This window comes from Callospermophilus lateralis, chromosome 15, assembly GCF_048772815.1.
Source record: "Callospermophilus lateralis isolate mCalLat2 chromosome 15, mCalLat2.hap1, whole genome shotgun sequence".
Lineage (NCBI taxonomy): Eukaryota > Metazoa > Chordata > Mammalia > Rodentia > Sciuridae > Callospermophilus > Callospermophilus lateralis.
The window spans coordinates 93784531-93795398 of record NC_135319.1 but is presented as its reverse complement, the minus strand read 5'-3'; the positions used below and the strand labels follow the sequence as shown (position 1 = coordinate 93795398).

The window sequence follows — 10868 nt, the reverse complement described above, 5'->3', positions numbered from 1 at the left end:
CATGCCGGGCTCCCACAGGCGGTCTCCTGCGGCGCTAGGGCCGCTGCCGGACGCCCTCCGTGGCCTCTGTGCCTGGCTTGACCAGCTCCCGCTCAGCCGCCCCAAGCGCCACCTGACCCGGGACTTCAGCGACGGCGGTGCGGGCGGAGCCGCGGAGGCAGGGCGCGGTGGTAGACGAAGGTTCCCGAGGGGTGGGGACGCCTCTGCGTCCAGCCCGATGTTCCCTGGGGAAGGTGGGGTGGGGTGGGGTGGGTGGGTGGGTGGGGGGGACAACGCAGGCCTCCATCTCTCCCTGGGTGAGCACTGGCTGAGCAACCCCAGTTCTCTTAGCACATGGTCCCTCCCAGATCCAAGTTCAGAAGCCCCAACCAAGTCTCCAGGACAAGCTGGTGCCTTTCCTGCAGGCATCTCAGAGGCCTTAGGAACAGTCGCAGCCAGGCCTGAGTTGGACATGCAGGCTGACCCTTCCTCCATCCCCTCAGTGCTGGTGGCCGAGATCGTGAAGCATTTTCACCCGCGCCTGGTGGACCTGCACAGCTACATCCCTGCCTGTAACACTGACCAGAAGCTCAGCAACTGGAGCCTTCTCAACAGGCAAGGGCTCCAGAGGGTTTCCAAGGCTGGCCTGGGGAGCCAGCTCTTTTGGATCGAAAGGTGGTAGCCAACACACCAGAACCATTGATCCCATCCTGTGTGCACTGAGGGGAAGGGGAAGGCTGGCAACAAGTTTCCAGCTGTGGGTGCCAGACCCTTTTCAGTGCCAGTTCTGTCCACAGATCCTCACCCTCAACCTAGGGCTCCAGGGCTCTCCCTGCCAGGACAGCCTGTCAGTGTGGGTCTGCTTCCCAAATCACTCATTAAGCCAAGGGAACCGGGCTGTGCTCCAGAGCTGTAGACTGGCATTGGACAGGTCCCTGCCTTCATGGAGCAGGGAATCTCATGGTCAGCAGATGGATAACAAAATGTAATCAAAGTTTTGGGTGTGGTAAATGATGTGAAGCACAGCGGCCAGCGTGGGGCAGACATGTTGCAGGTCGGGGAACCAGGGAAGGCTCTGAGGAGTAACAGTGTGCAGAGGGATGGGGGAGACGTGTGGATGTGCAGGAGGGAGTGGAGAGTCCTAGGGGTTGGCCCAGAGGTCTTGGAGGCCACATGAAGACCAAGCCTCCAGTTGAGGCAAGTTAGAGGCACTGCAGGGCTCAGGCCTGGGCACATTCTGATGGTGCTTGCATTTCGAAGGGCTGGAGTGGAAAGGATCCTAGGGAAGAAGAGGGCATTGCCCTGACCCAGAGGGGAAAGGGTGCCTGCCATTGGTTAGCCCTCTTATGTGAGAGGAGCTCAGATCCCAGGTGTTTGGGAGGTAGGTCAGCAGGACTTCTCAGAGCAGAGAGAGCATCAGTCAGGAAGATGGGTACTTGTGCACAGTCCTCGAAAAGCCTGGCCTGACAACCTGGCGCGTGACGTGTTCTGTGGCCTCCTGATGGGGTATGGGCCACCCATCAACCGAGTGACCACTGGGCCTCTGGGGGGCAGGCAAAAAGGGGCCTCACTCAGCCTCTCCCTCCCAGGAAATCAGGCACTGTACTGTGGCTCAAGACCTGGCCCCTGGGGGGCATCGCTCTGAGGGTGCACCTTGCTGCTTTGCAGGAAAGTCTTTTGCAAGCTCTGCTTCTGTGTCTCTGAGGAGGACATCCGTAAGGTGGTAGCCAATGTACCTGGGGCAATCGAGCCCATCCTGTGTGCGCTGAGGGAGAAAGTGGAAGCCAACCCTGCTCAGGCAGGCTCACCTGGCAGAGCTCTTCATGTCTGCAAATTGGTACAGCCCAGGAACAGGCTGCATCTGTTCCCATTTGCATACAGTTAGATAATCTTCTATAAGAGATAAAGCCCACAAATAAATGGTGACAAAGCCCCCACTCCCTGTGGCCCTATGGTCCAACTGAGGCAAGCCTCACATGGGGCTGCTGTCCCCGTCAGCTCCCTTCTCTGAGTGCTGCTGTCCCTCACTCCCTGCCCAGCCTGACCCACCTGCCTCAGGGTGGTGAAAACACTCTGTCCCTTGGGACAACCCTACCCATACCAACTCAGTTTCCCTGCCCCTTCCTGTCCTCCAGTTTGCTCCCTAACCCCCACCCCAGAGTGGTGACTGGGAACACAGGCAGGCACATTCATCTTCTACATTTCACTTCCCAACCTGTAAAATCTGCAGGATCCAGGACTCTCCAGCATGGATGCTGTCCGTTCACAGGCAGGTAGGACTCAGATCCCTGGTGCAGGCAAGTTTGACCTATCAGAGGCCCTCTTGTCCTCCTGGGAGGGGCATCACCACATTCCCAGACTACCCTGTGGCACTTGCAGGCTCACACACCTGAAAAAGAGGGCCCAGCAGGCCCCTGAAAATAGTTTTACTTGCAGACACCTAAGATGGGGCCCTGGCTCCATCAGCACCTGGAGAGCAGTCCCCTAAGGGGAGTCCACAGACCATTCATTGTGTCTCCAAATGGAACCCATTTCAAAGTCATCCAAGGCTGTGCAAGCCCAGCATGATGGCATCTGAATCTGCCTAACCCCTGGTCTGAGCACCCCTCCCACCCACACATACAGGTGCACACCCTTAGAGGCAGGGGACCTGAGCTGATGGTGTCTGTCTGTGACACAGGCCTGCTAAGCCCCCCAGCTCCCACCAGTATGAAGACCCTTCAGAAGCAGAGGGCCTTGGAGAAGAAGGGCAGCTGTGCTGGTAAATGGTAGGCCCTGTCTCTGAAGCTCTCTTCCAGCCTTCCTCTCCCCTTACTTCACCAGCTGGATTAAAGTGTGGTATCTGCCTTTCAGTCAGGACCCAGCTGAAGGGGCCTGGGAGCACCTGGCCAAGGTTCAGCAGTTGCTGGAGGACAAGGAGCAGGCATTGGCCATTCTGCAAGAGACAGTCCAGGTATGGCACAGCTGGGCACTCCTTCCCAGACATCCTGAGCTGCAGGATGGGGAATCAGAGGGACCTGCTGCCTTCGCTGTTAGCAGCTTCAGTCCAATCCCCAGCTGCTTTCTTGCCATGCTGGCTCTGTCCGAGAGCAGGGTTTAGTAGTGGGTGGAGCAGACAGAACCTTGGCAGGAAGAGTCCACATTTAGTTTGATTATTTAGAAAACAGTGTATGGAATATTCCAGTCATACCCAGAAGCAGAGAAAAGAGTATAAGTCCTTCCCACCACCAGGTATCTACTGCCAGCCTTACCACCTTCTCAGTCATGCGCCCATGTGCTGGGGCCACAGGCCAGGCCCCAACAGAAGTGCTGGGCCCAGGCCAGGGAGCAGAAGGTGCTCCCTTTCTGGGAAGTGAATGGGGTGGGGTGCTGATTAGAGTCTCCTGCTTGCTCCATTCCAGCCTGGGTGGGACCTCTTCCTTCTCCCCATCTCCCAGGGGGCCAGGGTCTGGCAAGCATCTTCAGTCTGGAGCTCTGTGAGCACATAGGTATGTGTTGCTCACCTGTTTATATTGTGCTTAGCTGGCTCTGTGGTGCTCACCTGACTCTGCAGGAACACACCTGTCCCTCTGCTGTCTCACAGGGGCCTCCAGGATTCCTGTGCTCAGAAGGGCTCCTACTACTCTTACCTCTCCCCAACCTTGGCAGCACAGGTGGCAGCCCAGGACCCATGACAGTGTAGGGGTGGGGCAGGCCTGCTGGATGGGCCTCACTGTTGCAAGGCATCAGAAATCGCAACGACATCTCAGTTCCTGAGACCCAGATCTTGATGAGTAGTCTTCTTGAGAAAACAGGAAAGTGATATCATGGTGTGGCTTTGGATGTGCTGAACGCCCTCTTGTCCTCAGAGGGCCAGCAGAGAGGAAGCCGTGGGGAGAAATGAAGGGCAGCTCGCAACCCTTGCTGTCCCCACTCTGGTTCTGGCTTGTGGGCTGACCCCATGAATCATAAGTACTTCATTTTAGAAAACCAGAGAGGAAGCAGTCAACCTGCCATCTAAGTTTGACACATCGAGGGCCATTTGTGTGTTACAGAGTGAGATACAAACCTTGGAGTCAGAGAGACCCCAGGAGTCATCGTGGGGCAGCTTATGTGGTGGTGGGTGGCAGCTGGAGTGTCGCCCTGTCACTCTGCCCCTTGCAGCTTGTCACTGAGCCAGGGGCACTGGCAGGGTGGCCAGGGTGTGGGCCATGTGGAGCAGCCACACCACCTGCAAGCTCGAGGAAGGTCCGTGTCTTGTTTTGAGTGACAGGAGGCCACCCCTGCCCACCTCCCCACCTCATGCAGCCTTTTCACACTCCTGACCTTCACCTGGACACATGGTTTGGAGCAGACCAGCTTTTCTAATCCAGATTTCCCCATTTCTCACCTGGGGCACATGACAAGGCCCGTGCTTCTAGATGGGGAAGGTTTGGTATATGGTCATTCTTGAAGCAGATGTGGAGGGCCACAGGCACCCCAGCCTGAGCCTTGCTGTGGCCAACATGTCCGAGGCAGATGTCTCCAGAGGGCCTTTCTGCACCTTCATTCAATTAATTCAAGGTTTTCTTGGGTTTCCAACTTTTAGAAGTGAACACCAAATAAACCATCTAACTGCTGTGTGTTCATTCAGTTAACTGTTAACTCAGCAAAGATGCCCCGAGCACCTGCCAGGCCCTGGGCACTAGGCTCATATGGTGAGGGCCCAGGCCCTGCCCTACCCATGCCCACGCCCTTCCACCTGGAGCCGGGGGCAGGCTGGGGGGCCAGGGGAGCTCCAGGAGTAAGCATAGGGATGGGAAGAGGAAAGCCATCCCTTCCCAGGACCCCCAACCCCAGGTTCCTCAGACCATTTCCCAGGGGCCCACATCCGTTCCTTCCCCGTGTCCCCACGAGAGGTCCTTTGGTCCTGCCTCTGCTGTGTGGCACTCATCCCCAGAGGCTGAAAGCACACATGTGGCCTGGCTGTTTGGATGCACCTGATGTTCCTCAGACCTGCCTGGCTTTTTGAAGATCTTGCAGATGAAGGTGATAAAGCTGGAGCACCTGGTGCAGCTGAAGGACCTGCGGATCGCAGAGCTGACGCGACTGGGGACGGAGGAGTGCTGTGTGCCCCCGGGAGCCCCTCCTGAGCCAGCCAGACCCTGACCTTGAGCCATGCAGAGCCTTCCTCCCACCAGTGGTTCTTCTGCGCGTCCCTGCACTGTCCAGCAGGCTCCGGGAGGGACATCTGTATAAGGCACAGGTTTAGAAGCTAGAGTCGGGGTTGGGTTCCTGCTGGGGGTCACCTGGGGCCATACTGCCCCACAGATGGGTTTGGGACACAGCCAGTGGGATTCCCTCCAGCCCCACGTTTCATCACTGCATCTGTGAACACGAGGTTGTGCTGTGTGCTCTGTCTGGGCCTTGGGGTTGTTGCCCAGGGGGTGGGAATCATGGAGGTGAGCCACACCAGAGTCTGAGAGATTCCACTGACAGGGCCCCAGGAAGTCACCTCCATCTGTGCTGGGCTGCCTGTGGAGGGAGGGCATGAGGGCCCGTGAGAGGCCCTGAGAAAGTGAGCTGCCCACCTCACCTCCTCTGCCTAGGGAGGCTTTGGGAGCCAGGGTGGGGGGTGGAACCTGGGCCCACGGGCCTCTGCAGGCTTCATTGATCCTTGACCTGCTGCCTCCTCACTTCTGGGGTAGCTTGTATCTCAGGTCAGGGGCACTACGTGACCGAGGTGCACCTGACACTGGTCAGCTAGAGGCGCAGGGCTGCGACTGGCTGGCCTCTGGGTCTGCCACCTCGCTAGAGCATTCACAGTGCAGGCAGGCTGGGCTGACTGGAGCCCCACTGTCTCATCACAGCTGCCCTCCCTCAGGGCCAGTTCCCTGTCCTCTTGGGAGTCGTGCCGACTCGACGCAGGGTTTCACCCATTTCCTCCCTGAGTCAGAGGCACATCCTGCTGCCCCTGCCCACCTGACCCTGAGTCACTTTACAGCCAGGAAAGCAGCTTCCTGATGACTGGCTCTGTCACCGTCATCCTCGTCAGCAGCCTGGTGCCCAGAGCACTGCCTCTAGGAGAGCATCCCCAGCCCAGATGGCCAGGGAGGGGGATAAGGAGGGGGACAGCTCAGCTGTAGGGGCCCCACGAATTCCTGATGTCAGGAGTAGGGAAGTCTTTTCTTAAATCCCTAAGAGATGGGAGCTCCCAGGTCCCAGTGGCATAGCTGTCATTGCATCTGGGGGCAGGGCAGGAAACACATGGACCAGGGCCAGGCATCCAAGTCAGCACAGGCCCTGCAGCTCCAGACCCCATCCAGCTGGCCTGGCTGCTACTCTAGGCTGAGCCTGGGAATTCCAGAGGCCCCAGCACCTTCTCACTCCTTCCCTGGCCCCTTCAGGGCCCCTCACTATCCCCTGGGGCAGTGACAGTACAGAGCCAGCTGCTCTGCTCCAGGTGCCCTTGACATGACTGCACACATGCATGTGCATGGCCAAACACATGTGCCTCACACACAAACACGAATGCTCACACATGAGGCTGGTTGGCTTCTTGTTGAGGCTGAGTATTGGCCTGAAGGAAGGCAGAGGCTTTGTATGTGTGTGTGCGTGTGTGTGTTTGCAGGTAGCACTGTGGGTTCACATACGTGACACTGTGCATGACACTCCATGGATGTGCGTGTGTGTGACTGACACCATGTGTGGTGCTGTCTGTGACCAGAGGTGTGTGATTTGATTCTGCATGTGTGGTGCTGTGTGCACGAACACACACAGGCACACAACTATGCTGCCGGTGCAGGTGACCACGGCAGGGCCAGGGCCAGGTGGACCAAGGGGCTGTGTTTTCTGATGCTGTGAGGTTGTACGAGGGTGCCCCGGGCTGTCTCCGTGGTCCACATCTGCCTGCTGGGCCCTGTGGGGCTGGGCCTTGGGTTGAACACAGGATGTAGCTCAGGAAATGGAAAACAGGGCCCAGGGTGACAGTGCCACTCTGGGAGGGACCCACTTCCCACTGGATCAGGTGCCATGCCAAGGACAAGAAGAGCCAAATAGGTGTGTCTTGGAAGCCTGGAGGCGGGCTTCCACTGAAGCTGGCCCGCCTGGATCCAGGCCCCCAGGAGGTTCCCTGCAGGGTCCAGGCAGAACCTCTGTGCAGGGCCCTGCAGCCAGGGTGGCCTGCATCCCACTGTCAGAGTTGGACTCTAATGCTGCAGTCTACTGGGGGGTGGAGCCTGGAGGGTGCTCACCCCCAACAGCAACCTGGGCGGGGCCACTCAGCCATCCCACAGTGGCATCTGCCCAGTGTCTACTCTAATGAGGTGCTGGATCCTGGGCCACTCTGCCTGGAGAGCCCCTCCCGGACTCTGGTTGTGTGCTGGGCAGAGAGTCTTGCCCTGGACCAGCAAACTGAGAACCTGGCTCTGGGACCCCCCGTACTCACAGCTCCAGGCCTTTGTGTCTTGGGCAACTATGATGCCCCTTCCCAACCACACCCTGTTGCTCTCAGGAGGCCCAGCTCTGCTGCCCGTGTGCCAAGGGGGCTTCCCATGGGACCTCAGCCTGGGGCTTAAGCATCAGGAAAGTAGGCCACTCACACCATGAACTGCCCCGGAGCTCCTGCCCTGGCTGAGGGACACCTGGTCTCTGGGGCTGGGGGAGGTATGCCTGGCACAGGCTCACCAAGTAAAGGCTTCTGAACCCTGTCTGGGGAGGGCGGCCCCAGCACAACCCCTCTTGTTCCTGCTGGTCCCCTTCCGCCCATGCACTGTGCCCCCCACCCTGGGAGATAGGGTCTGCCCCCACCTGGGACCCAAGCCTTCCGACGCCAAGACGCCTGACCCAGGGCTCTTGGGTCAAGTGCTTCAGGGTCCCCAGGAATGTTTGCTGTTGGGGTTAAAGGTTAAAGATTCTCCAAGGACAGCAGGACGGGAGGCAGCATGCAGGGGGTCGCTGGCACCTGACCTCCAACCAGCACTGAAGTGCATGCTTCACTGCAGTGCACTGTGCTTGCTCACAGAAGCACTGGTTTTGGCCACAGTGCAGAGATGCGGCGACACTAGGGAACAAGCAGCGGAGCATCATCCGCCCAGACCATGCAGGTCACTTCGCACACGTGGAAAAGGTGGAAACGGGAATGTGCTGGATGTTCCTGCCCCAGGGCCAGGCCAGCAGGATTAGCGAGGAAGGAGGAGGGTGCCCCAGCCTCTCGGGCAGACTTTCCAGTGGTAGGTATTCCTCAGCTGAGCAAAAGTGACACAAATCTGTAATCACAGCAACTCAGGAAGTTGAAGCAGGAGAGTCACACGCTCGAGGCCAGCCCCTGGGCAACTTAGCGAGAACCTTTCTCAAAAAAAAAAAAAAAAAAAAAGCGGGGGGGGGGGGGAGGGGGGGCCTGGGTATATGGCTCAGGGGTAGTGCATCCCTGGGTTCAGCCCCCAGTACTGCAAAAGATTGATAAGTTTCAAGCGGAACTTCAGGGTACTCGAGGTGTGAACTGAGCTGCTACCATGCTGTCTGCAGAGGCCTGGGTGAGGGCTCCCCACCACTTCCTCATTTGCAAAATTGGGAAGTGTTGGAGCCCACCAGTGGCTCTGCTCCACCCCCTAGAGGTGGCCAGCTCACTGCCCCTGGCCCTCAGCCCTTGGCCAGGGTGGCCCTAGGGCCAATCCAGTTTTCTTGTTCCTTCCATGGCAACACTGGTCAGCAACATGGCAGCCCTGGACTTTAAAGAGAGGGCCTGATTTTCTTCATTTCCCTTCCTTTCATGTCTTCCTCTTCTGATCCAAAAAGGACTTGAGAGGGCTCTTGCATGAGCCATATCAGCCAGAAATTAGCCAGGACTGCTGGGGAGGGCGCCTGGGTCACGGAACTCCTCTATGTAGGTAGGGAGAACACAATATTGGCATCCAATTGGCCCCTTGACGGCCTGGGGCCTGCTCCCAGTATACCCCACTGAGGCCGATGCCTGGATGGCCAGGGCCCGCGCAGCCTCCAGTGCTTCTGAAGATGGGAAGACATTGCAGAGCCCAACCGGAAATGCCACATCTGACAGCTCTAGCCAGCAACCTTGGATGCTGCACCCCTGCCTGGCTCACGCCCTCATGGAGTGAGGAGGATAACAGGGTGTCCTGCCAGGACGTAGGAACCCCAGAATGACTGCTAAGTAAAGAGGAGATGCTGAAGGGGCTGGCAGCTCTGGCCAGGGAGCAGTGGCTACAAAGGCCCCGGGGCCAGGCTGGGGCTGAGGTGCTGGAGTGGGGAACGCAGGCAGGTGGCTGGACTGAAGAGACTGGACACACACATTCTAGGCGCCACTGCTGGAGCCCATTCTTGCACTTTAGAGAAGCAGGTGGGGGGGACCCAGGGTCAGGGCTGTCATGGGGTGTGGTCAGGAGGTGCTGGTCCATGCCAGGAACTTCCTCAGCTGGGAGGCTCTCTGTACCCACTGCACACGGCCTTCTGCACACGGCCTTCTGCACACAGCCTTCTGCACACCTTCTGCACACAGCCTTCTGCACACGGCCTTCTGCACACGGCCTTCTGCATGGGTTAGGGTTCTCTCATCATTTAAGAATGAATGTCAGGGGAAATTTGCTGACTCCCCAGGCTGCATGGAGGTGGTAGAGGTGATGTCTCTGGTGACCAGAGACTTATGCTGAGCAGGTGCTGTCATGAAACACTGCAGTGTCCACTCAGGTCCAGCCTGGGGCAGTGACTCAGCATACCAGCAACTGCCCAAAGGTGAGCAGAGAAGGAGGACAGGGACATCACAGAAGTCCCGTGTGTGATGGAAAGGGGTCTTCAGAGTGAAAGTGACTGCAAGTGTGCCTCAGGAGGCCTGGGGGCCACTCTCAGACACCCTGGGTGAGGACCCTGCTCAGATGCGCCTGGAGGACTGCGTGCTCGGCCCGTGGAGCTGTTCCCGGCTTGTCCTGTCTCAGCTGCCTCCAGGCCTGCCTGAGGTGGCATCTCTGGGTTAAAGTCACAGCAGCTGCCTGCAGACCCCAGCCCAAGTCAGTGGGACCTGCTGGTGCCCCAGAGAACACTGGTGTTGCCATGAAGTGGGAGGTGGGTGACCTGCAGAAAACCCATCGTGGAGTCCTGAACCTGCACAAGGCCAACAGCTGACACTGACCTTGTGGCCAGACCCCTCCTTGGTTCTCGACTGCGAGTCTCCGTGGTAACAAGGTACTGTCTTATAATCAGGAAGCACGGAGAGTAGTGGTTCCAAACACGTCTGTGAGTGTCCTGCTGTGGCTGTTTCACGCATCTGAAACTTGGAAAGGGACAGACATACATGCTTAAGAAGAAAATATAAAAATTCCCTCAAGAGCCATCCCTGGGGCCAGGTCGCATGAACAGTGACCTCTCTCCGTCTCAGCCCCTGGTGTAACAGTGACCTCACCCACAAAGACAGAGCCAGTGGGAGGAGAGCCCAGACCCTGGCAGGGTGACCCCCACCCTCTGGTCTCTTTCCCCCACCCACTCCATCCCTCCCGCTGAGGAGGCAGGAGAGTGAGGCCAGCGGGGCGCGCTGAGGTCCCTGGTGCTGGCACACTGAGCACGTTCACCCTGTACCCCACATACAACTCTGGCTCCCAGGAGTCACCCGAGAATGGACTGCAGGCCAGTCAGCCGCTGGTCCAGCTGTGCCTGCCTCCTATGCCCAGGGCCAACTTGGCCAGCTTGGCAGGAGGGGCCTGACCCTCCCTGCTCTGCCCCAGGTGCCCTGGGCAGCTGCCTTTGTGTCCCTCAGCCACCCCTCCACCGTCTCCTGGTCGACATGTTTGGACACATACTGCAGGGGAGAGGGGTGGGGCACACCCTTTACACCTGCCCTGACCCAGCCTGAGGTCCACTGCTCATGTCATGCCTCGTGCCCACACCCAGGCCTGAGCCCCCAGCTCACAGGCACATGCTGTCCC

General features: G+C 58.5%; 1 protein-coding gene across 1 annotated transcript; it reads left to right on the top strand.

The window, feature by feature from the left end:
• The first annotated feature begins 1 nt into the window (after position 1).
• LOC143637986 (sperm flagellar protein 1-like) lies at positions 2-5106 on the top strand. The gene is made up of 7 exons (XM_077105371.1): positions 2-137; positions 483-594; positions 1648-1777; positions 2249-2381; positions 2657-2747; positions 2833-2932; positions 4972-5106. Exons 1-7 carry the CDS (start codon positions 2-4, stop codon positions 5104-5106), a joined length of 837 nt encoding a protein of 278 aa, XP_076961486.1.
• The last annotated feature ends 5762 nt before the right edge of the window (positions 5107-10868 follow it).